The 25649-nt window shown below is 53.2% G+C and overlaps 1 protein-coding gene across 8 annotated transcripts in view; it reads right to left on the bottom strand.

Moving 5' to 3' along the window:
* NAV1 (neuron navigator 1) overlaps positions 1 to 25649 on the bottom strand; it is a 241719-nt gene that overhangs the window by 26257 nt on the left and 189813 nt on the right. For 3 of the 8 annotated variants that reach the window (XM_041759000.1, XM_041759010.1, XM_041759058.1), the window contains 10 exons: positions 11852 to 11990; positions 11140 to 11437; positions 9580 to 10273; positions 8681 to 9124; positions 8052 to 8093; positions 7233 to 7381; positions 5238 to 5408; positions 4076 to 4128; positions 3294 to 3317; positions 3080 to 3157 (listed from right to left, as the gene is read on the bottom strand). In XM_041759000.1, the coding sequence (XP_041614934.1) occupies positions 3080 to 3157; positions 3294 to 3317; positions 4076 to 4128; positions 5238 to 5408; positions 7233 to 7381; positions 8052 to 8093; positions 8681 to 9124; positions 9580 to 10273; positions 11140 to 11437; positions 11852 to 11990 (2092 nt within the window). The remainder of the gene's footprint in view (positions 1 to 3079; positions 3158 to 3293; positions 3318 to 4075; positions 4129 to 5237; positions 5409 to 7232; positions 7382 to 8051; positions 8094 to 8680; positions 9125 to 9579; positions 10274 to 11139; positions 11438 to 11851; positions 11991 to 25649) is intronic. The other 5 variants (XM_041759019.1, XM_041759027.1, XM_041759045.1 and 2 more) reach the window with 3 other exon arrangements.

Here is a 25649-nt window from a genome sequence, read left to right as displayed (position 1 = left end):
TTTGGCGCCTGCCTTGGGCCCAGGGCGCGATCCTGGAGACCCGGGATCTAGTCCCACGTCGGGCTCCCGGTGCAGGGAGCCTGCTTCTCCCTCTGCCTGTGTCTCTGCCTCCCTCTCTCTCTCTCTCTGTGTGACTATCATAAATAAAAACAAAAAACAAAACAAAACAAAAAAAACACAGACGAAGGTCCCTAAGTCGCCTGAGGCCTGGGCAGGGAACAGACTGGAGGGGTGCGGGGGTAGTTGGGGCTGACTCTGCGTCTTAGCAGCGACCGACGCCGACAACCCTCCTGGCGATTTTTGGACACTGGTTTCCCTGAGCAGACAGGTGCAATCGAACCCCTTGATGTTCGGCCTGAAGACAGGTTCTGGTGGGGACGAGCTTCCGGAGCGACGAGGTGGCAGAGACAGCATCAGGGCAGGGCAGGCTTCGGAGGCGCTGGGACACTGGGGATCTAGTACCTGTCACCACCAGAGGTGGGACTGTCCCTCTGCTCTTCAGGAGGCCCGTAACCTCCAGGGCTTTGCTATGGTCTCGACTGAACTCCTCCACTGCTGGCGGGCTGGCCCCATGGATCCAGATCACCTCCCAGTAGAAACTGCTCGGGCTTCTGTCCACCTCTGCTCCCAGGTGCCCTCTGTCGTCCAGTCCGTCCTGCTTCTAGCCCCGGGGTCTGCAGGCGGCCTCCACAGGGCCGGACAGCAGTAGGCCGCGCGGCCACTAGGTGTCAGGTGTGCTTCACGAGGAGGCCGGGCGGAGGGGCAGCAAGGACAGCAAGGACAGCCCTCCTGCTGTTGGGGGGGGGACGGTATGGGAAAGCCCAAGGGGGAACCGGGGATGGAGGGATGGAGGGATGGAGGGATGGGGAACCACCATGGCTGGAGGGCGTCTGAGCACGTCCGTGACCCTGCAGCAAGGAGTGCGGGCAGGCTTCGGGCAGACCCTCGGCCCAGAGCTCGGGATGGGGTGTGCGGCAGCTGTGCCTGCTTCCCGCGGACCGGGGCTTCTCTCCTCCCGGCCGGCTCTAGCTTTCACCGCCTGCCCTTGAAACACGACCGAGGCTCCTTGCATTGGACAGTAGCTGGCGGGATGCGTTTGGGTCTGGGCGGGCAGCCTCTTGCGGGCACTGGTGCTATGAGGCTGCAAGGCCCGGGCGGTCCTTGGCAGACCTGTGTCATGGCCAGGACCCCGAGCTGTTGGCTTCCACCCGCTGTACAGGGAACTCCTGTTTTCTTGGCCTCGGGCTGTGTCTCCTTCACTTTTCTACATCCCTGCCCAGGTCCGTAAACACACTGCATGGGGTCCCCGGACATCCCGTGAGGGACCCCAGCGACGGCTGGCTTCTCGTGTGCTGTCTTGGCCTCTTCTCATGGGGGCCCCCTTCGCTCTGGAGGGGCTTTCTTCCCATCTCCTACACACCCTCTCCCTCCTCCGAGCTCTCCCTGACCCTCAGCCTCACCAGGGTGCCTATAAGACTTCAGGGCTGAGCCGCGGTGCCAGGGCGAGGCTGGCGCTTGGCAGAGGTTGGGGGCTTCCGGGCCCTCCCTGTCTAGGGTGTGCCCGCGGCGTGGGCAGCTGGGAAGCGCCACGGAACAGGACAAAAGCTCCGTCAGGGACCAGGGGATCCTGGAGAGCTCTGGTACCACGTCTCTGCTTGAGGGCAGGGCTCCGACCCTCAGCAGGAATCTGCCTCTAAAATTCAGAACCCGTCGTGTCTGGGTGTTCTCTCTTGGCCAAAGGGCACTTCCTGTTGGAAGAAAAACCACCTCTACATTCATTTTCTTGGCTCTCCCGCAGCCTTGACAGCAGTGGCTGACGGATGCTGTAAATGAATCAGACACACCGATGTCCTCTCCTCCCGGCGCCCTTCCCGCAGCGTCTCCCAGATGTGATCCCGGGGTGTGGGGGACGTGACCCGGGCCACCAGCCGTCTGGGTGGGGCACGAGGGAGGGAAGCCATGGGGCTCTTGCTGACATTATAATTCTTAGGAGGCCCCAGGAGTGGAAGACGGTGCGTGACACGGGCTTCACACAAACCGGTGAGCTACCGCGTAGGAGTGGGGGGTTTGGGGAAAGAGCAATATAAGGAAATAACCAGCGCGATGAGGGAAGTGGTTGGAATGGAATGGAAAGCTGCAACACCTGGGGGAGAAGTGGTCTCCTCCATCCCAAGGGAAGACCCAGGCCTGACAGCTGAGTTCCCCAGAGAGGAAGGGACGAGAGAGGGGGAAAAAAACAACAACCACCCCAGAAACTCCTGCGGAAATGGCAGACATGGTTACTTTTGTGCGAACACTTGGAAGGCTCCTGCAAATCCGGCTCAGCTGTTGTTTACAGCGTTGGGGGAAAATGGGTCTTATGTTCTCTGTTTGCAACTTGGTCACAGGGGAGACACTACCGAAGCCCAGCGAGAGGAGGCGGCCTCATCTCCCGCCGTGTCGCGGGGTAGAAGAAGCAAGGCCTACAGGAGAGCCAGTCCAGCGGGACGGACTGAGGGCAGGTCGAGGGCGGGGACGAAGAGTCCTGGCTCCCAACCTGAAGCTCGGGTCATTCCTGCCCCCGCCCAGGGAGCTGCTAACAGAAGGCGGTTGGCAGTGAGGACGCAGCTGGACTGGGGGGCGGTGCGCTTCCCGGGGGGTCACGCCCGCCAACAGAATGCCACTAGCCGGTCCTGGGCCTGCCCAGGTCTGCGGCACGAACGGCGTCATGAGCATGCCCCGGGGCAGCAGCAGAGAGTTCCAAGGGTTCGCCAACACGTGGCCCCTTGTGTCCACGGCCGATGGCAAGTGTCCACGGCCATGCAGAACCACCCCCTCTCTGGGGAGTTCAAAGACGGCCAGGCACGAACTCGTCTACACCCGTTAATCAGGGTTGGGGCAGAGACAGTTCTGTAAGAATCGGGACTCAGGGAAAGAGTGGGCCAGGCCCGGGTCCATGTCGCACAGCTGTGAGCGGGACCTGCTCCCTTGGACGCTAAGCCCGGGGGATCCCTGCAGGGAATTCTCCTCCTCTGGCTGAACTTAGGTGACTTATGGCCACAGTAACTGCCTGGGGCCCCCCCTCCTTCGCGGCACTCACGTTGGCAGAAAGTTGAGACGTCAGGGTGGCCACTTTTTCCTGGGACGACTCCAGTTCCCTACGAAGCTTCCGGATTTGCTGTGAAAGGAAGAGAAATACAAAGTTAACGGCGGCGGCGGCAGCAGCAGCAGCAGGAGGAGGAAGAGGAGGAGATCTGGGAGCGGAACGGGGCTCAGCGGTGTTAACAAGCAGAGACAAAGGCTTTGCACCCTACCTCAGACTGCATCCTCTCCTCAGCCTGAAGGAGCACAGAAGGAGAGAAAGAGAGAGAAGGGGGTAGTTACTACGGAGGTGAAGAAGCCGGGCCCGGGGCGGGGCGCAGAACCTGCAGCAGTGGGACTCGGGGGCCGAGACCGCTTCCCGGCCCGGCCGGGCCCTCCCGAGGCGGGCTGAGCCCCTATCTTCGGCCTCAAATCAAAGGTGGCTCAGGAGCTCGGGCTCCAGCCAACCGGGTCGTTGCCGAGACGGCTGGGAGGTGAAACTCCAGTTGATCTGAAGACTAATCCCTACGCCGCTCGCGCGAAGGAAAAGAGAACCAGGGCAAGGACAGATCGAAGAACCGAGCTACACCCCACGGCCAAGGGCGCGCGTGCCCCGTGCCCCGCGGGGACGCCTGGCGACTTCCGTCCGCACTAGGATGCAGGACTCCTATCAACCTGCACCCACCCGGCCCACCTTGCCACTCAAGCACACGCCCCCCACTTGACCCTGGCACAGAACGGGCTGTCGCCAGGGCACTGTCGAGTTTTCAAAGGAGGGAAGCAAAAGGCACCAGCGCTGGCTCAGGAACCGCCGGTGAGGCCAGAAAGGCCGCCGAGAGCTGCCGCCAACCGCGTGCTCCAGGTTCTAGGCGCCTCCCCGGCCCCCACCCCACCAGCAAGGCACAGTGAGCAGTTAGCGGCCCCCACCCACCCACCCCGCTCCCGACCACCACGGGCTGCAGGGAGCAGGGCCGGAGCGGCGAGGGGGCGGAGGGGAAGAGAGTAACGCGCTTACTGAGGAGTACGTGGAGGAGGCACTGGACGCCAGGGACAGCACAGAGCCGTGGACTGGAAGAGAAACAGAGCGCACAGTTAGCAGGGGCTCCAGGGACGGGGGCTTCCTGGGCAGAGCCCTGGGGCAGGAGTTTGGACTCTGGCTCTGGAGGGCATCCGGAGCAAACAGGAGGGACACGACGGGGCCCCAACGGGCATCACGACAGCCCCGGGCAGGCCGGGACCCGGAGGAGGCGAGGCCCTGAGCAGAGCCAGCCTCCTCCTGCAGTCTGCACTCTCGGGCAGCCCGGGGCTGGCGGGCCCTGGCTCAGGCGGCCCTGCTCCGCGGGCACGAGGGTTCAGGGGGAGGGACGCGAGGGGTCGGGGGGGGGGGCAGGCATCCTCTGAGCTTCCCAGGCAGAAGTGCTGAGGCTGCGGGGCAGGGGGAGTTTCTCATCAGAGCTGCTCAGAGCAGGTCCCGCAATCCCGTCCTCTCCCCGGCCCTGGGGGCCACGCAGATGGCACGCGGGCTGAGGTGTCAGGTCCTGGCCCCGCTGACCCACTAGCCCTACATACAGAAGCACCGCGCCCCTGCAAGGATGCCGCCGCCGAGGCCGAGCACCCCGAGAGCCACAGCGGGAAGCCTGCTGTCCCGGTAGAGCCTGCGTCCTCCAGGCCCTGGCCACGCACGCCCGCGTCACCACAGACAAGCACAGGGCCCTCTCTGAAGCTGACCTTTGGCACGTTCTCGAAAGAGGAATGAGATGCCTAGTTCCTTCCCAGGATTTAAGAGCCCCCCTTGATGTCCCTGGCTCTTTCCACGTTTGCGGAGAGACTGCGGGGAGGAGAGGCTGCTGCTGGGGCGCAGAGGGGAGGAGCTGCGGCTTCCGGAGCACTCCGAGGGGAACCACAGGACCCTTCCAGCTCCACGCCCCGCCCCTGGCCCCAATGGCAGGCGCTCCGTCCCCAAGCCCCAGCGCCAGACAGTGCCACCCAGAGGTTCCTGGGCCCCCAGACCCTTCAAAGGGATGGGAAGAACGAACTGAAATGGCCCCGACTCGATGTTCTGTGAAGCATATACGTGTGTGTGGTGGTGGTGGTAGTGGCGGCAGTGGAGGTGGCGGTGGGTGAGGGGACCCAGCAGAGCTGGAATGAGCGTGAACCGCGCTGGCATGAAGTCTCACCATCGTCCGTGGGGTCTCGGAAGGATCCTGACCGAATCATCCCCTTGGGTCTCTCGGCCAGGGACAGGGTGCTCCCCATTTGGGAGCCGCTGTACAGCTCGAAGGCCGCCTCGTGGGTGGGGATGCTGTTGGAGCGGGTGATTCTTGGCGTGGTGGCCGCAGTGGGACTCACTGGAAGGACAGAGGGGAAGGGGACAGGAGAGGGAGGGGGAGGGCAGGAGAAGAGGCAGGGTCATCAGCTCTCTGGGTCCCTTGGGGAACGGAGCACCAGGAGCACGGGAGCAAATGGTGAGGGGGCGGGAGAGGGAGGGGCGGGAGGGGGCGGTGGGAGTGTGCAGGCAGCTGGTGGAGGAGTGGGGTCTCTCCCGGGGAGGTCGAGCCCTAGTGGAGAAGGACCCTGCTGTCGGGAGTAAAGGAGGAACAGCGTTTCCTATTTTAAAGACCTTCCCTCAGCCCTGCCTGCCCGGGGACTGTCGCTTTTGAAGGCTGGGGGCCTGGCAGCTTCCCCGCGACCGTCCCATCACTTGAATGTGCCGATGAAATGGGATGTTGTGGCTCCGTAAAATACAACTGGCAGCCCGGGAGGACTAAGAGTTCAGACCAAGACTCGATCGATCTGAACGATGACAAGGAGGCAGCTAGAGAAGGGGGCCGGGCGACCGGCGGGCTCGGCGGCACCGGAGGGGCCGGGACCCTCCCCGCAAGCAGTGTCCTTCTCGGCCACTGGTCGGTGCTGACGCAAGAAACCTATCCCTCCCTGGCCGGGAGGTCGGACGGACGGAGCAGGCCAGGGTGCCAGGTGAGGCTCCTGGAATCCGCCTGGAAGCTGGGCTCTGCGGGGTCCCTGCGGGCCTGAAGCACCTGCTGCCCCCCCACCCCCCCGCTGGGGCGACAGCCTCCCAGGTCCGCACCCACATGCAGCTCCCTGGCCTATCGTTGTGCCTCCACACTGGCGGGTGGACGTTAGTCCCTCCGTGGGGACCGTGCACAAGAGGACCGTACACCTCCCTCGGCCCCTGCGAGGACTGAGGCGGTCCGGTGGAGCCCAGCCCCGCATCCTGCAGCATCCGTGCATTTCCTGTCGTCTGCCCTCGGTGCAGACGGAGAACACGCCAGCCCCGTCCTCCACCTGGCGGCCCTCCCGCCACCGGATGACCTTTCCTGAAGAATCACTCCCTGCCCTTCGCTAGGCAAAATGAGCCCAGTTTCTCCTCGAATCCCCCACAGCTGCCCCCCAGCCTGTTACGGGTCTTCGTCGGCCCTTACTGCTCTCCTTCCCTCGGCTGGACGAGGAGGTGGATCTAGAAAGACAACAGCAAACCGCCAGCCTGTCCCCAGCTCGGCCCTGCAGGGGCCCCCACGGCCGGTTCGCGGCGCCTGCTTCCCCCACGCAGGGCTGGGTCGCTCCCGTGCGGGGCTACCAGGCTCCCGTCCCTGCCTCGGAGTCCGCAGTCTCCTCGGGCTTCCCTGGTCCGCCTTTCTGTCCCCTCGGGCCTCAGGAAGGGGGTGGCCCGGCCGCGTCTTCAGAGGTGCTGCCCCCGGGGCGGCGATGGCCCAGGCTCTGCGGGCTCTGGAGGCGGATCCCCTGGCTTACGTCAGCAGCTGTTCCCTCCTTCCCGTCCCCCAGCCCAGCAGCTCAGTATTGCTGTCCCGGGCCTGGCGGCTCCTTTCTGGCAACCACTGCCTGTCCCTGTCCCTGCTCGAGTCTGGTCCTCCGGGCCTTGGTTTATGGCTTTCCCGCGCCCTCATTCAGACTCCCCGAGGCTACGAGGACCCTACAACGTGGGCCCGGGGAGCGGCCTTTCGGTTTAGGATCATCCTGGAGCACTCTGCCCCCAGTCTGATTTTGGTCAGGTAAACTGAGGCACCACGGAAGCGAGCCGGTGTGGCGGGGGTCAAATGTGAGATGGAGCGTAGAGTCCAGCTGCCCGGCCTCACGCGGCAGGGTGAGCCCTACTTCAGCCCGTGCCGCAGCGAGCGACCCAGAACACTGACCTATGTTGGTGAGCTGGCCCTTTGCGCTCAAGGACATGGAGAGAGCCGGGGGCGACGGCAGCTCCGACTGGTCGTCGGACTCGGGCAGCCCGCCGATGGTGTGCGAGTGTCGCCTCTCCTTGGTGTCCTCCTGGGACTGCAGCTGGTACCTGCAGGGCACGGGAGACCTCAGTCTGGGCCACTGCCAGGTGGAACCACAGCTCAGGCCGGTGGGGAGCTTCGGAGGCAGGACGAGGAAGAGGAGGGGAGGACAAAACAGCCCAAGAGGGGGCGAGGGACGTGCCACCTGGACACCTTACCCCCCACCCCCGGCCACCGAGAGGGTCCCGAAGGACCAGCAGGTAGCGCATGGGATGTCCTGAGGTGGGGACTGAAATGAGGGAGGGGGCATCTGAGAGCCTCCACACCGAAGCTCCAGGTAGAGCTCTGCAGCCCCACGTGTGGGCTCCTTCCCCTAACCGGGGACGTCAGTGCCGCAGGGCTGGCGGAGGACTGGGGTGCCCTGCTTGTGCCCATTTGTGTGACCCCACAGGTGGCCTGTTCTCCCTCCAACTGTGACGGAGAGGGACACACAGGATGCTTAGGACGGGACAGCACAGGCTGTGGGACGGGGCAGGGTAGGATTCCCACGCACCAACGTGTTTCTCCCATCCCCAAAAAGGAACGCTGGCTCTGAAGTGGACTCCCGCATCCTATAAGCTTGGGGAGGGTCCTCGGGGGTCTAGGCACGTAATGCAGTCAAAAGGGGCACTGAATTCATGCCTGGGGCCCAGGACAGACCAGGAGTCCCGGGGAAGGACAGACGCATTTTAGGGTTACCTGAGCCCTTTCTTGGGAAGAGTGTTCCGATCCCGTGGAGTGCTGCGCAGGAATAAAAAGAGAGAGCGCGAGAGACAGGATGTGAGTCCATCTTAGAGACCAGACGTGGGGACCCTAAGCTTTGCGGGACGCAGTGCGTAACACAAGACACCAAACCGTGAGCCCCTTGGTCTCTACAAACAATATAGGGGGAGAGCTGCGGCTGCCTCTGGGCTTACAGCTTGAGAGGTTCACCGGAGGGGCTCAATGTTCTCTGACTGGGGATCAGGACGTGCTCGGCTGCGTGCAGGGCCTATGGAGGCGAGGTACCGTGGAAAGCCGTCTGCCTAACGAGCAGAAGCTCTGGATGAAGGTCAGACCATCACGACGAGGCCCCGGGCCGTCACCTACGGACCGTGCTCCGCGCCCCCAGTGTCATCACGTGATGACAATCACAACTTAACAAACCCACGGACCCGAACCCCTGCTTGTCTCCCGGAGCCGTCGTAAGGCAAGTGAAATTACTTAATGGGTGTGAGAAAACGTTCAAGGTCCCAAGCGCCAGTGCAACCTGGGGCGTGTTAGTGGTGGTGAGAGGAGCCAGAGGCCCAGGGACAGAGCCAGGCGCCGCCGTGTGTCTGTGCACCCACCTGTCCAGCTGTCCGGTTCTGGGGCTTCCGCTCCAGGTCAGCTCTTCCGCCTCTTCCTCTGGGGGTGCAGCGGCGGGGGCGGGTGGGGCAGGGACCGGAGTACTGCTGGGGAAGGCACTGGGCAGGCTCATTGGCATCTGGAGGGACTCCATGCTCCTGTGCAGGCCTGAGAGTTTGGGGTACATGCGGGTCTCTTTGGGGACACTGAAACCACTCATTAGCTCCAGGCCCTGGGAGAAGCTGGCTGAGTTAATATTGAGAATGGGTGCGGGGCTAGGGGTGAAGCAAGAAGGGAGAGGGCTCCCGCTTGCAGAGCTCGGAGGATGCAGGTCTGGGACCTTGGAGGCGTGGGCGTCAGTCGATGACGGCAGATCCAGACTGTTGGAGTTGACCTTGTCTAGGTTGGCCAGCGAGGGCGGCTTGACGAAGCTCTTAGCCGTGGCCCTGAGGGGAGTGGACATCGAGTATTTAGAATCACGGAGTCCCAGAAGCGAGAGGCAGGTGGGACCTCAGAGGACGCCCCGTCTAGGTCCCCCGGGTCTGGCTACTTAAGCACAGAGGCGCATCCCCGCGCCTTGTGGAATGTGCCGGAAGGCACCCTGCCATCAGGTTGGGGTCCCTTCCAGTCCTGATGAGGGGGCGGCACAGGCGGGCGGGTTTACATAGGGACGGATACACCCGCGTGTCAGCAAACACGGCAAAACCGTAGGACGGAGCTGAAGACGGGTGAAGGGCGGCCCGGGAAGGGGAGAGGGAGAGGAGCTGTGACAGAGGGAGGAGGCCCGGCACCCCGGGGTGGGGGGGGAAGAGGCACCAGCGGCCGCCCCGTCTAGCGAGGCCTGCGGACCGCCCGGTGTGTGGAGTGCGGACAGGCGGGAAGGGGCTGCCCCGTCGGGTACCTGAGAGGGGTCGGTGGCAGCTCCGCCAGCTTGGGGGCCGGCGGGTGGCTGGGCTGGTTCTTGGGGGTGCTCTCGGGGGAGCCGATGCTCTTCAGCGAGATGCTGTCCGCGTCCAAGGCCACCGCCTTGGCTTTGGCCTTCTCCTTCTCCCGGTCTGTCTGGTTGACGGGGGCCGGAGCGGGGCGGCCGCCGGCCACCTTGGAAGGCTCCTTGAGTCTGGAGGGCGCGAGGCCCCCCTGCTTGGTGCTGAGGAGGCTGGGGTCGATGCTGCTGCTGACGGGCCGCGGCCCGCCCCGCCCGCCGGTCACGCTCATGGCGCTGGACTTGGCGGGCCGCGGCAGGCTGCGGTACTGGATGGTGGAACGGGCGCCGGGCGCCAGGAAGCCGGGCTCGGCGCCGCTGGACACATCGAGGCTCGTCTTGCGGCCGTTCACGGGCTTGACGGGGATGCCCGAGGACTTCTGGATCTTGCTGAGCGTGGCCGATCCCCCGGTCTGCATGACGGTGGCCGTGCCTGTGGCCGGAGGGGGCTTCTTGTAGCCGAAAGAGCCCGAGGCAGAGGGGCGGGCGATGCCCGACGGGGGCTTCTTAGCGTCGCTCAGGCGGTCCCGGCCGGCGTCGGAGGACGAGCGCTGGAGCCCGGTGGCCTTCACGGCAAGTTTACCCTTGTCCGTGGCCTTGCCCTCAGGTTTGCCTGCAAGAGGGCAGGAAATGAGCTAAGAGTGGCCCGGGCCGGCCAGTGTCTTGGCAGCGTCCCGGCACATCCTTCCCCTTCCCTCCGCAGGACAACCAACGCGCTCTGGGGCCTTGAGGCCTGCACGCGGTGAGCAGGTCCCAGGGAGGCTGACGAGACCCCGGGCCGGAGGAAGGGCACCCGGGGAGCAGTGGCCTTGGGGTTTTGTTTTGCTTTTCGTTGTTTTCTCTTTTCAGGGTAGGATACTCCATTTCGGTTAAAATGGCAGAGGGTATTTTTTTTTTTTTTTAATGGCAGAGGGTATTAAGCAAGTTATGAAGGTTATTAAGAAAGAAGAGCATCGAACAACTGGTCAGGGAAGGAAAGACAGGAGGGGACGCCACAGGGTCTGGCCGTACCAGCTGGCAAGTAGAGGCTGGAGGGAAATGCTGATGGAGGCAGGAAGCTGCCCAAGGGGCCAACTTTGGAGCAATACAATTCTGATTTCTTATTTTCTTGGGACCCCACCCCCCAGCCCCGGGATGTCAAGCGAGTACCTTGTGGAGACAAGTGCACCAGCCAGATGTCTGAGGAGGTGTCTGGAGGCAGCTCAAATGAGTCTCTGAACGTAACCCACTCCCTCCTCTACCTCTGATGATGCGACTTTGGCTCCGCCACTTGAGCCCTCTGCGCTTTTACTTCTACAGTTGGGAAGCGGCGGTGGTAATTCCCATCTCCCCAACTCCCAGGACCGTGGTGAAGACCAGGTCGTCCGCGTTAAAGGGCCCGGTAAATGTCTGCCGTCATCCCGTGGGTGCAGGACCAATACGGGGAACAACCCAAGAAACAGGTCCTCGCCCTCGTCCCTTCCTCTTTGCCAGGCTCACCTGCGACTTTGAGGGCGCTCTGGGCTGTGTGAGTGATGGGGGACGTGACAGCCACTGGTGGGGTCTTGCCCTTCTTCAGGGAACCGGGGTGTCCCAGGCTGACAGGCTTTTTCAGCTCTCCGACCTTGGATGCATCATCGCAGCTTTCGGGCCGCTCTCTCCGCCACTTGGAGGTCCCGGGTTCCATCTTCAGGCTACCACTGTCGTACTCCAGTTTTTTGGGGGCCTTCTCCTCTGATTCACTAAACCAGCTCAGCCCGCTCTCCGCCAGCGAGCGTTTCTCTGAGTCTGTGCGGAGCTGAAGACAAGAAGAGAACAACAGAGAGTGAGAGGCTCGCTTGGGGATGGAAAATGGGAGGCAGAGGGGACTTCTTTCGGTTGCCCTTTCCCGAGTATTCAGTCAACCCAGGGTTTCTACCTATACCTCTAGGGACCAGAGAAAAGGACACCCCAGGTATCCCCGGGCCTTTCCTTCTCTGGTTGGAACAGCTCTAGGCGGATCACTCCAAGCCGGCAGGGGCGCTAAATCCTGGGGCTCCTACGACAACAGCTGATGTCTCAGGTGACTGCCTGGCAGCCTCAGGTTTCTTCGGGCCAGCTCCGAAGGGACCTGGCCAAAGGCGCACGGGAACCCGTGCCACGGAGCGGGCGAGCGCAGGTGCACACCTGCCTGCCCTGCGGTTCACCCTGAGGCGTCTGCAAACTCACGTACCACTATTGTGGAGTTCCTGCGAGAGGCGGTGGGAGTCGTCGGGAGGGAGTTGAGGGAGGAGCTGGCATTGAACTCTTCTGAGCTGAGGTTGTCCGAAGCATCACTGAGCCCACTGCTGATGGAGCTGCTTTCATCCCAGCTGTAGGACAGGAGATAAAGGTTAGCAGTTGAAACAGAAGCCAAGACGAGAAAGGCGACTCTCCTACGGGTGGGAGAACGGCTGTGTTCCACTGCAGGGACTGGCCCAGAGCAGAAGGCTTGAAGGCTAGTCCCGGGTTTGCCAGCAACTTGAAGTATAATTTGGTGCTGTTCTTTATGAAAGGAGGAGACTCCGTCTTTATCTGGCGAAGGAAAATGTTCCATCTCCTTAACAGAAAGGGAAACTGTAAAGACAAGGCAATTCTGGAGACGGATCTAACGGTACAATTCCTCTCCCTATCAACGGCCTCCATCCTTAGAATTACCGTAGCTTTGTCCATTTCTGGATGCGTTCTCCAGGTATTTCCCCCTCTCTTTTCCAAACTTTTCCATACCTGGAGAGGGCCAGAAAAAGACCGATCTTTTCCGGGAGCCCCTGGGCCTATCGTTTCTCATTGCTCCCCTGCTTATCCGGTTCCCCGATGCTGGGATCAGGCCTTGCTTCTACACGGCACGTGCCGCTCTGCTGATAAATGAGCCGCACTTAGGGTGCTGTGGCCAAGCGGAAGCACCAGATTTGTGCTGGATGGTTTCCTTTCTCCGCCGATTGCTTGGGATGCCAGATTTGTGGTATCTGGGAGACAGCGTCGTTGAACATCTGCAGCTGTAGGTCTGTCTATAAAGAACCCTCGTCCGTACACTAAGTGAAATCAATACAGCCTCCGCGTCTTTGGAGCTCGGACTCTACAGCACTCCACTGGCTGTTCATCTTCGCGTTTAATAACTTGTGCAGTCAGAAAGTTAATTCTTACCATCTGACCTAAGTAGCCTCCTCCGCCACTAATACCACCTTCCTTTTGTCCTCGCCATCTTTGCTGCTCTCAAGTTTCTTCTTCATATTATTTGCTGAGTTCAAAATCTGTCTCCTAAAACCCTTCTCTAAAGGTCCTATGTTCCAAACCATCCGCCGTTTCTGTTACTTCCTTCTGGACCCTAAAGAAGTCCTTCAGATTTCACTCAAGTTCCAGAGCCCAAGGCTCAACATGGACTTCAGGAAGACCGCAACACGAGCATCTCTTTGTGCCTGCAGGAATCTCTAAACCCTTGCATCAGTGTTCACAAGTTTATCGGCTTTGCGTGTGTGAAGGATGAAGAGGCTGAAGATGTTTTTTGTGAATTAGCCGGTATCTGGAAAATGTTCCCTTTTTGATTTATTTTGAGTTCCAGATCATGGAACAAGAGTCAGGCATACAAGCCATCTACGTTCTTGGCCCAGATTTCAGCTGGCCTCCCTCTAATTTATTTGCTGGGAATAGGAAAGTGGGTGGTTTGGACACTTGGCTCGGTTGCTCTGGAGTGATTAATCCAAATACATTGAGAAAGAGCAAAGAAAGCTTGGGGATTAGAATGCACAACAGAGTGATTTCAATTTTATTACTAAGAAATAACAGCCCTTATTAAAACAAGCAACCTCTTTTTCCCTCTACCCGTGACCTATATTAATCCCACATTTGTCTTAGGCTAAGATATCAACAGCCCCCATTTTGCAGAGAAAGAATACTGAGGAGGAAAGATCAATTCTGGCTTTATGATCCTATCAGCTCCTCTGGGTCAAGATAAGATCTCTGGCAGGCAAACAAACAAACTATTCACAACATGTTCTCTTGGGTCAAAGACAGAGGAAGCCTGTAGCACTGAACCTTCCATCTGAGATTAATTATTGGTAAGGAAGGTCTTGGAGTGGAGAAAAGTCTTATGGAAGGGCTGCTGCCGTCCACCAGGCTAAAAGAAACCTTTCCTTTGCCCTCCATTTACAGAAAACCTAAAGTAAAATAAAGAAGGGAGTGCAGCTTCTCAGAATGGGTTTTAGTCCTCCCTGCCCAAAAGGCATTTCTCCCAACTCACAGACTCTGCCTAAAGTGAGAAAGTATCAGCCTAAAATTCTTGGGCAAGATTGGCTAGAGGATTTAAAGGTTTCCTAGGAAAATTCCTTTTGCAGATTCTGGACAAAAGAAAAATTCTATTGTCATTACCGAAGGGTTAAGCACGTCCATTGGAGATGCTCCACTTGAAGGGAGTATATTTTCCTTTTTTAAGACAAATGTTAGAAAAGTAGTGGATGCTATAGTCAAGACTCCAACATCATATGAAATTATAAAGGGATAAAGGGAAAACATCCCCTTTCTGCCCTCCCACTTTTACTTAAAGAAAAAAAAAAGATTTTATTTATTTATTTGAGACAGACAGAGAACAAGCAAGAGGAGGGGCAGAGGGAGAGAGAGAGAGAGACTCAGCGGGGAGCCCGCGCAGGGCTCGATCCATCCCAAGACCTTGAGATCAGGACCTACCTGAGCGCAGGGCAGATGCCTCACTGAGTCACCCAGGTGCCCCCTACTTTTACTTTTAAGAGTCACCACCGTTAGCAGCTTCTCGTGCTTCCTTCGGGAATATCCCTGTGCTTCTGTGTTCTAGCTGTTTGCTCTCTGGGGCTGCTGAATAGCTGACATTACAGGGCCACACCTCATCATCCTGGGTCTCTTTACCAGACTCTTAACTTAGAACCTAGAACCTCAGTCTTCCTCTTTGTTGGTTCCCTTTCTTGTTTTAGTGAAGTACCTCTTCTGGCAGCTTTCTGAAAAAAAAAGGATGCTTGGGAAGCAAACTTGATACGTAAGGTCTGACACACTATAAAATGTCTTTATCCTGTTTTTACATGTGAAATTTTGGCTAGCCGTAGAATTCTAAACTGAAAGCAATCTCTCAGAATTTAAAGGCCTCGCTCCATGGTCTGGCCTCTATCGTTGCCATTCTGTTTCCTTGTCCTTAATACGTGACCTGTTTCTCTCTCTCGGGAAAGTTTTAGCATCTTCCCTGGTGTTCTAAAATGTCATTAATGGCATGCCCTGGTGTGGGCTGATGTTTATCCGTTGAGCTGGACACCTTCCTGGGCCCTTTTAATCTAGAAATTTTCATGCATTATTTCTTTGATGGCTTTCTCCTCTCCATTTTTCCATTCTCTCTTGTACAATGTTTATTATTCAGATGATAGATTTTGAGGCTGATACTCTTATTGTCTTTCTTACTGTCCAGCACTGTAGATATTTATTTTTTAACCCCACATTTTGGGCAGCGGCCTCAATTTTATCTTCAGTTGCCTCCACTAAAACGTTCATTTCTGCTATCATATTTAAAAATTTAAGGGTATTTTAAAAATACTATGTTGTTTTTTTCTCTCAAGGGTGCAATCTCCTCTCTTAATAACTCTCAAAGATATTCATTCACTCATTTATTCAGAGGGCCAGGTTTACAATCTCTCTGTACAGTTTCTCGTTCCAAGGAGCTTTTCTCTGTTTGTGTTGGTGAGACTTGCAGGTTATAGACCCTTCTGATTTGTCGGATGATCCTTGGCTGTTTGTGTACAGGTAAGACTGGAACACCCGTTTCTAGGTTGTTTCGAAGCTTTCTGTACATTGGCAGGATGGTTTCAGTATAGGGAGGAAGTGATTGGACTTACTCATTTAAGTCTTTTCTCTTGGGCTGGTCAGTTCCTAAGAGAGGAGTCTCCCAAACTCCTAACTGGAGCGGAAGCGCAGTTGCCTTCGGGGAAGTAGCAAAGGAGAGGATCTCAAAGTTTAAGTGTTTTTTATATACATTTTAAACCAATCCTCCTGCTTTTAGTTTCAGCTCTTCACCCACTAAGAGTACCTGATGTCACCAATTACCAAGCTTTCTGAGGGCTCTGGGGTGCAAACACGGTTTGCTGTGCAGCTCCCGCTACTGGATTCAGATTCAGCTTTAAGTCAGATAAATCAGTTCACACTTGCCATTCTGATTTCCAGCTTCCCCAAACTTGGTGGCTATTATCTCTTCCTTCTCCCATTCTTTGTCCTTGTGGTGTTAAGACCTAAGGAAAAAAGACCCTGCCCCCCCTGAAAAATTATTTATTTATTTATTTATTTGAGAGAGAGAGTAAGAGCACCAGTGGGCGTGGAGGGGCCAGGTAGAGGGAGAAGCAGAGGACGTGGGGCTTGATCCCAGGACCCTGAGATCACGACCAGAGCGGAAGTCGGATGCTTCACCGGCTGAGCCGCCCAGGCGCCCCAGGCCCGCCCGGAGAGCAGCTCTGCGGCCACAGCTCGTCGTCCCCTGACAGTGGATGCACGACAGCGTTCGTCTCCACCCCGCTGCCAGGAGCACCTCTCAGCTGCTGAGCTGCTCACTGTCTGCAGCGCTGCTACCCCCCAGACACGCTGGCACGTGGCCGTCAGCAGCTCGGCAGCCCCACGTCCCCGACCTCCCTCATTCCCAGCCGCAGCTTCCGAACCGGCACCGTTTCAAGGGCCATTACCCCGGCAGCCGCGCTCACGGGGCAGCGGGCTCTGGGGCTGGAACTGGGACTGTGCTGGGAGCCTCAGCACTGGCTACGGCAGGGACCCCTCCCTGAAGCGAAGGCGGTTCCCCTACGCCATTCTGGGCTGTCGCTGTCGGAGGCCGCGGGCTCTTTTGCCTGCTGGTGGCCTTTCTCGCCTCTTTGCCGTGTGAAGGAGCCGACTCCACCTCCCTTAGGTCCTTGTCCCGCATCTTATCTGGCCTGTGTGTTCCTTTTCCTCTACCTCCCCAGGCAGCCTCGGGAAACTGACTGGCCCAGGGCCCGACAGAAGGAAGACAAATAAATAATGTATCAATAAGAAAAGAAAAAGAAAGGACCCGGCCCCTTTATTATCATTTTATTCTTGTGAAATACACCAAACGAGTGCTACCAGCAACAGAACACCCCTAAGCGACACTCAACAGAACTGGCTCCTTTGGATTAGACGTTCTGACGGGGAGACTTTGAGTCGAGTGAGGACAGGAGACACGAACTTCGTGGAGTTCCATCACCAAATGAGGAAGAGCCAGAAGGAACCATCTAGACAATGTTTTGATGAATCAAGACCCTGGGAGAAAAGAGGCTGGATGGACACTGTCCCTCCCGAAACATGACGGCCTGAGGCCTAACAACAGGAAGTCTTTGGGGGAGTTTGCGGACTTTATCGGCCAATGAGCCGCACTAACTACAGAGTAACTGCCTGGTCACTCAAGATAACAGGGAGAGAGACAAGCAGCTTACATACGGCGCCAAAACAATAAATAAAGAGGAGGGCAGGGCTCAGAGCTCGGGACGGCTACTGCATCCGTCTGGCACAAATAATCTCACTGCTCGCTCTACGCCGGGTTTTGCAATCTCCTTGCTATTTCTCTTTAAATTTGTTTCTCACATAGATCTCAGGTGGAGAAGAGAGAGTTGGGCAACAACAAGCTAGGTCTAAATTTACTAGAAATGCAGAATGCAGAGAAGTTCATATTCGTTTATAATCCAGCCTACTTATAACCACCATCACCAACAGGCAACTGATGTAAAAGAGAAATGTTCTCTCTCTTGTACGTTTACACCGTTTACTTTGCACGGGGTAGAAGTGTTCATCCTGGGAAGGGTGTTACAGGAATAATGACACGGTACCGTTTTACCCCCCCTCAGAATAGATAAGAAGACAAGTCAGAATAAACATATGAGAGATTAAGTCAGGTATAGACAGGATGATGAAAATGACTCTTGTCAAGGGATATTTCTAAAGTACTGGAACAGGCTGTAGCAGTAAATTCAAGATTTTTCGCAGCAGGATATTCATTTTCTCATTTACTGATCACCTCATATCCTTTAATCCTCCCTCCAAATCTCACACTTCTCATTTCCTGTTTCCCCAAAAAGTATCACAGTTATTTTTTCACCTTATCAAAAACTTCAGTATATTTTCAGCTCTTTTTTCTTCACTTCCCTCCTCAAGAACTCTGCTGATTGGGTAGCCTGGGTGGCTGAGCAGTTGAGTGTCTGCCTTAAGCCCAGGGTGTGATCTTGGGGAGACCTGGGATCGAGTCCCACGTCAGGTTCCCTGCATGGGGCCTGCTTCTCCCTCTGCCTGTGTCTCTGCCTCTCTCTCTCTCTCTCTCATGAATAAGTAAATAAAATCTTAAAAAAAAAAAAAAAAAAAAGAACTCTGCTGATTGTGTGACCACTTGCCTTTAAAATCTACCTTTTTCCCCTCTACATTTCTCCTGCTTTTGCTCTGGTTCAGAGCTAATGTCCTCTCACTCAAACCACTGCAAAAGCCTCCTTATTGACCCCACTGTCTACATATTTAAAAAAAAAATTTTTTTTTAAAAATTTATTTATGATAGTCACACACAGAGAGAGAGGCAAAGGCACAGGCAGAGGGAGAAGCAGGCTCCATGCACTGGGAGCCCGACGTGGGATTCGATCCCGGGTCTCCAGGATCGCGCCCTGGGCCAAAGGCAGGCGCCAAACCGCTGTGCCACCCAGGGATCCCCCCACTGTCTATAAATCCTCCCTCCTTCAAACACACTAAATATGACCAGAAGCTTAATTCACCCAAAAGTGTAGCACTTACCAAGCCTTCATTAGCTCCTTATTGCTGATATAATAAAATCAAAATTCTGAGCGCCTTGTTCAAGATTATCCACCAGCCATCATTAACACAGGGTAGGGATTAAGAGCACAGATGTTGTAGCCAGACTATCTGAATTCAAGTCCTATAAACTCTGCCTAGGGTTCATTTAAGTTTCAACCTGCCAAACATTCACTGACTTCCTAGTATTTACAAGATAGTCTCGGTTGCATGGACATTTAAAATGAGCTCACAATCCAGGGGTGGAAGAAGATGTATACATGAAATGAATACCCTATCTGACGTACAGACAACATACCTAAGAGGATTCAGACAAAAGAGTGATTTAATTTTCCAACAAAACCCAGAAATAGGACTTTGCCATGTTAGGATATAGATTAACATAATGCTCACCTCCTTTTCCCTAGTCCCACCCTGCTCCTAATTCTTAAGTCCTCTAGGATTCCTATTAGGTGACCAGCTGTCTCACCTAATTTATTTTTTGGAAATACAGGCCTGCATGAAGAGCCAGTCTTATCACCACTGCGCAGTCACCTGGGTACTGCTGAGGATTCTGGAGTCCTGGCAATGTTACAGGGACTTGACAACATTGGTAGGTACCGAAACCCTACCTACTTTCCATGCGTCTCTAGCTCTGCATTTTGAAAGCTTACTTTTCTTCAATGCCCAGATCAAACACCAAGTTTTCTGAGATCTTCCCTAATTCTCCTTGTCAGAAGAAATCTCATTCTCTTTTATGTGCACTAGACTGTATTTCCCTGAGGGGTAGGATTGAGTCTCATTCATCTTTGTACCCCTCATACAGTATTTTGTACATAGTGGGCTTGTACAAACTTGCAGACTTGAACTCCTAACTTCTGTGAAAGTAGGAATGAAAAAACTCAGGGAAGGGGTTATGATTTTGGAACTGCTTCTTAAAATTCTCCAAGAATGATTAATAGTTTATTTCTAAGAAATCCTTGTTTCAGAGGGAATTTATAAACAATCTTTTCTTTCTTTTTTTTTTAGAACTTCCAGTTCCCTGCTTGAATTCTCCATCTATTCAAGAATATAATCCACCTTTTCTACTACATCCTTAAAAATATTTATACAGAGTATTTACAATGTTGTCTGTTAATTCCAACATCTGGGTCATCTGTAGGTCTGCTTCTATTGACTATTTTTTCTCTCAGTTATAGTTTCTGCTTCTTCATGAGTCTTCTAACACATGCCAGATATATGTAAACAAAGAACGGCAATACATATAACTAGAAAAGGATGCGCCACTTCCTCTGTCAGGCTGTTAGGACTGAGAGCTGAGTTGGTCTAATCTGTAGCAGAACGAGGTCTGGGCTTTGTTGTCTCTTTGGTTAAAGTCAGTGCACTGCTGGTTTCAAATGTTCTGAGGGTAGGATGAAGATTGTCTCGGTGGGGCTTGGGATCTGACCATAGTGAGACTCCAGGTATCCTTCTCTATGCTCTATAGCCCAGCCCCCGGCTTTTTGGGCTGCTGTGGCACTCTCTTTACTCTTGGTGGGCTGTTTCTATACACTCACTGAAGGGCCATTGTGCTTTGAAGGGGTCTTTTTTCTTTTTTTTTTTCTTTTCTTTTTTTTTTTATCATTCTGCCTTGCTCTCAGATTTCTCTGCAGTGTGTTACTGCTAGGTACTCAATGAATGCTCTCTGTACACTGGGTAAGGAGGGGAGTGTCTTTCTTATCTTTCTGCTCTGCCCTCAGTTGTCAACCTGCTGCTGGCACTGTGTGTACTAAGTCCTCATGGAGAGAATGAGGGGTAGGTGGGTACAATATTTGCTCTGGGATTTAGTTTCCTTATACCAACCAACACATAGTCTTCAAAAGTTTTGTATGAAGTTGAGCTACTTTCTGCTTATTCTCGCCTATGGTAGGTTTACTCCTGCTGCTGTGCCTCTAGAATGAAAGGGGCCATGCATTTTTCTCTCTCCTAGGAAGGGCTCATTCCTTTCTGGAACTTAGTTCAATTAGGATACTTTGCATTCTTAGATATTTAAATTTTTTGTTTTCTAAGTTATGTTTGTTATTTATCCAGCTTATTCTTGTTATTTGGGTGGGAGTGACCATATTATGACACTATACCATTCCTTTCAATAAATCAGCCTCTTGAGTGCTAACCCTCCATCTAGGGCTATAAGAATGGCAACAGATGCCTCTTTCTCTTCTCTTGCCCACTTTCTAGTACCGACACCACAGTATCAGGGATACTCTGGTGCACCCCATCTCCTCTGTAGGATGAAAAGAAGGACTGTGAGGAAGCCAGCTCAACTGCGCACTGTTCTGTTTGTGTCTGTGAAGACACATGGCAATGCACAGGGCAGGGAACACTCCTCCCCTCTGGGAAAAGCACCAACACTAACGTAGCTCTTGGCTAGGACTGGCCACCCCTCCCAGACTTCTCTCACACAGTTTGCTCCCCATATTTCAGGTCCAGCCATTCCACAGAACTTGAATAGCCAAGGGAGCCTGCAGGCAGCCAGAGGGCCAAGGGTGTGGGCTAGCTAGCGGGAAGGGTGGACTAGCTTGTGACTACATAGGAAAAAATCCTCATTGCTTCTCTAGCACAACACAGTTCTTAAAAGTCAGACTTGAATACTGAATCGTTTCTCCATTTGTCCAGAATATACATGCCTGGTGAGCCAGTAACCACATTTCCCTGGTTATTTACCACTTAATGGGTAAGAACTCTGCACATGGAAGCTTGCTTTCTCCTCTGAAAGTGACGAAGTGTCTACAATACAATAGGCTGGTTATAAGAAATGGAATTTTGGGGTGATTATTTTTACTCCTAGAGTTTATGGGATTGGAAGCCTAATGTTATATCCCAAGGAGATACCTAGTACTTCTTGCTTTCCCATCTAGGAAAAGAAGAGCTATGCTTACCATCTAAACTGGAAATGAGCTCCAAGACAGCAGGAAGCTGTTAGACCACACGGTGTACCCAACTTCTGGGAACTAAATCTCCAAACTACTTATAGAAAGAAGCCAGAGTTAGACTTGGGAGGCTTTTCAGTCCCCATCACTGTACCGACAAGGGTGACTGTATTCTATGAAACACACAAACATCAAATGGGGCAGAGGGGGAAAGGTCATGAACAGCCACAACTCTTGATACTCTCTCACTTGCTGGGGTTGATGGACAGCAGCCTGGGTCAGGCAGCGAGATAGGAAACAGTGACTAATGGCAAGACAAAGTATAGATTAGACTTGAGGTCTGATGGCAATCTGACAGCCGAGCTGGGTGGAAGGCTAGCAAATGTGACCACTCTGGCTCTAGGTTCCCTAAGAGCCAGGATGGCTATGGATCAACACAAAAGGGCTATTTTGAGAATATGAGTGCTTTCGATGATGCTGTCATTGAATGGTTCTGTAGCTAAGAGTATTTCATGACATCTGCCCCTGAAACTGAAGTTACTCTTGGTACTTTAAGGAGACAGGGAAAAGTGTACATACAGTTTGGTCTAGGATCAGTCCAAGACAGAATTAAATACATAAAGAAAAAAAATACATAAAGAGACTCACAATTAATCTGTCCTCCCAGGGAGGTTAACTTGATGGCTAGAAATGGACCAGGCTGAGTTCAAAGAGTATATATTTCTATGAACCAGAATACATTCCTGATACTTGCTCATATTTTTATACAATTTTTAAAAACAATCTATTTAGCTGAGAGAGAAACACACACACAAAGAGAGAGAAGGGGAGGAAGAGAGAGAGAGAGAGAGAATACAAGTGTAAGTGAGGGGAGGGGAGGGAGGAAGAAGAGAATCTTAAGCAGACTGCCCACTAAGTGTGAAGTGCAGAATGCGACATGGGGCTCCATCCCACGACTTAGGAGATCATGACCTTCTTGCTCTCATCTTAAAAATCTCCATAACTGGGCAACCTCGGCGCAGCAGTTTAGCGCCGCCTGTAGCTCGGGGTATGATCTTGGAGACCCAGGATCAAGTCCCACATCAGGCTCCCTGCATGGAGCCTGCTTCTCCCTCTGCCTGTGTCTCTGCCTCTCTCTCTGTGTCTCTATGAATAAATAAAATCTTAAAAAAAAAAAATCTCCATAACTTCCTTGGACTTCACCGGCAACCAGGTTAGAGTTTAGATACAGATTTCCTTGCTTACAACCTCAAGAATACTCTTGACTTCTAGGATGAAATATAATAGCTTAACCCACATGAAAGTGTCAATTTTGTAGTTAAAAACAGTTAAACAGGGATACTTTTATATGGTTCAACATCAAATAGGTTTCTGTTCATGTCTTGCCTCTGCTTCAGCACTTGTCTGCTATGGAAGTGTAGTGGTGGATTCTAAACTCTTAATAAGAAGAAAACCTAACCGGAAGAAATGGAGTCATATGACAGAAATGACAACCTGTCCCGACCTAAGGCTCATTTGGTACATCTGAACAAGGGTTGGTACATCTCCTCCAGTCCCCAAGATATCCCACTCTTCATTTGTCTTTTATACTCTTCAGGCCCCGTCCTGGAGGTGAGCCACTCTGCTCATAGTCAGCTCAGGCTTCCCCAGAGGTCAGTCACACAGCCAATGAGATGCAGGCTCCTAATGAGAGAATTAGTCAATAAGGTTCCGTCTATGGTCCCTCCAGCAAGTGGACTTAACTTGCTCTCCCTTGTTAACAAGGTAATAATCTTCTAATCTGTGTAACATGGTAGCCACTAGCCATATGTGGCTACCAAGTACTTGAAATGTGGCTAAGCCCATATTGAGATGTACAGTAAGACTTCAAAGATTTAAGATTTCAAAGATGTACAGTAAGATTCAAAGATTTCAAGTACTTAGTATGAAAAAAGATTGTAATGCATCTTACTAATAACTTTATATTATACACTAAAATAACACTGTAGATATATTGGGTTAAATAAAACATGTTACTGTAATTGATTTCACCTGTTTTACTTTTTAAAATGTGTCTACTAGAAAATTTTAAATTACATATGTGACTTGCATCATATTTCTATTGGAAAGCGCTGTCCTAAACGGGAAACTTTTGGTCGATGAAATGTCAGCTTTGAGGAGCTGGAGTTCATTAGTTGCTGCAGTGATTACAGCTGATCCATGACCCGGGAAAACTACGTGTGCAGTTAAACTTCAGCTTATCCTTCTCTTGATGGCACCAAATGGGTAGAATTGTTGGATGCATGAATTGAATTATCAGCCACAATCCTCAGAGAGGCTTCAAGAGGTTAAGGAGGATAAGTGATTTAAAAAAGAAAGAAAGAAAAGATAGTGAAGGATCAGAATGGAATTGGGCAATTTCATGATGTTCGGTTTTGCAAATGCATCAAGGCCATGTAGAGAAACCAACATTCTACTCAAGTGCCGCCAAAGTTCTCAGAGTCCGTAACCTCTCCCGCTCCCCACCCCCATCAGAGCACTCCAGACAGAGCACTCCAGAGGGCCTCAGAGCACTCCAAGAGCAAGGGGGAGTAGTGTCTGCTTCATTACATGTCTGTGGTTTGGCAGAGACCACGGCAAGCTAGCCCGACCTGGCCAACCAAGCCAGGCGATGGGAGGGAAGGATGAACTGCACAGAGTGAGGGATTTAAAGGAAGAGGGGGTAGATGGGGGAGCAGCCAATGTAAATGTTTTGAGCTAAGGGATTGCCAAGTCAAGGGCAAAGATCACCTACAAGAAGGGACTCTAAAGAACAAGGTAACCAGAGATTGGCATGAAATTGGAGGATATATACAATTAGGAAAATTTATTTGGTCTCCTTCATATTTTGGCAGTAAGCTCACACTAGGATCCCAGTGCATAAGGAAACTAATGGTTTCAGTGACTTATTAAAGACACTTTCTAAATTCCAGTTTGAATCACAGAACTATCTGACCAATTTTATTCAACTCTCAAATGCTGAGGCCAATTTTGTGAATGACTGTAGGCTGGGGACCCAAAATTCAGATTTAATTCCTATAGACTGGCTTACACGGTACTCTTGGCACCATAGAAAAACCAGGAAATAGTGCAACTTTGGAGGCTATCATTCTAGGGTATCCGCCGCAACATCCAGGGGATGCATTTTTACTCAGATGCAACTCGGAAGTTTGTAATGATTAATACCACAGCGTTTGAAGATATTTCTTGGCGATCAAAGCCAATATAAAAGCCGAGGAAATTAGGCCCCGATGACCTACTGTACCTTGACCATTCTGTAAAATTCAGAAATAACAAATTTCCACTGTTGTCTTTTTCTTTTAAGTCGCTCAGCTCACAATTTCTACAGTTCCCTGTGGCATCTAGAAAGGGGATGGAGTGAATCAACACACAAGGCTGCTATCCCACTAACCATATGAAATATCACCCTAAGGTGCTGAGAGGGGACTGCTGTTATTTCCGAGGATGCCTGATGTAACAGAGAAGTGAGAAAACTTGTGTCTGCTCGGCCCCATCTCAACTCTTGCTCAAGTTGTAGACACCATCAACATGTCCCTTTGAGCTCACTCTCCTTTCTACAAGGCCTAAGGTTTTTGAGTGGTGGTAACAGGATCACAGGCCCCGTCCTAGGCGTAACTCATTCGGTCAAAATCAAGCCATTTGTTTTTCTGCCCGAATCCATTACAGATGTCACCTCACCAGCGGCAAGAATGCTTTTAGAGAGGACTCGCCTACTAGCATGGATCCTTAACTGGTCTGGAGAACTGGAGGCCCGTGTAGTTACGTACAAAATTCTGTGCATACGCGCAGTTTTCTGGACTTGGATCATACTTTCAGATTCTCCAATGTCGACGGCCTAGAGAAAATTTTTATTTATTTTATTTATTTATTTATTTATTTTTTGAGAAAATTTTTAAAAAATTATCATCTTGCCTCAACGCCAATGCTTCAAGCATGGCCTTCTTGATTCTCACATTTAATCTTTGCTCTAAGGTTAATAGAGTTTCTTAAGCCTAGACCATTGGCGTAGACCGAATTGTGTCCCAACCACGTATCTTTACACGGAAGCCATACTCCCAATGACTACATTTGGAGATAGAGCCTTTAGGGAGGTAATTAGGGTTAGATGAAGTCATTAGGGTGGAGACCTAATCTGACAGGACTGGGATCCTCATAAGAGCAGGAAGGGACACCAGGGAGCTCCTTCTGTGTATGCGCACAGAGGAAAGGTCATGCAGAGACACTGAGAGAAGACGGTGGTCTACAAACCACCAAGAGGGGTCTGACCTA

The sequence above is a fragment of the Vulpes lagopus genome, chromosome 1 (assembly GCF_018345385.1).
Source record: "Vulpes lagopus strain Blue_001 chromosome 1, ASM1834538v1, whole genome shotgun sequence".
Classification (NCBI taxonomy): Eukaryota; Metazoa; Chordata; class Mammalia; order Carnivora; family Canidae; genus Vulpes; species Vulpes lagopus.
This window is presented reverse-complemented; position numbering and strand designations above follow the sequence as displayed.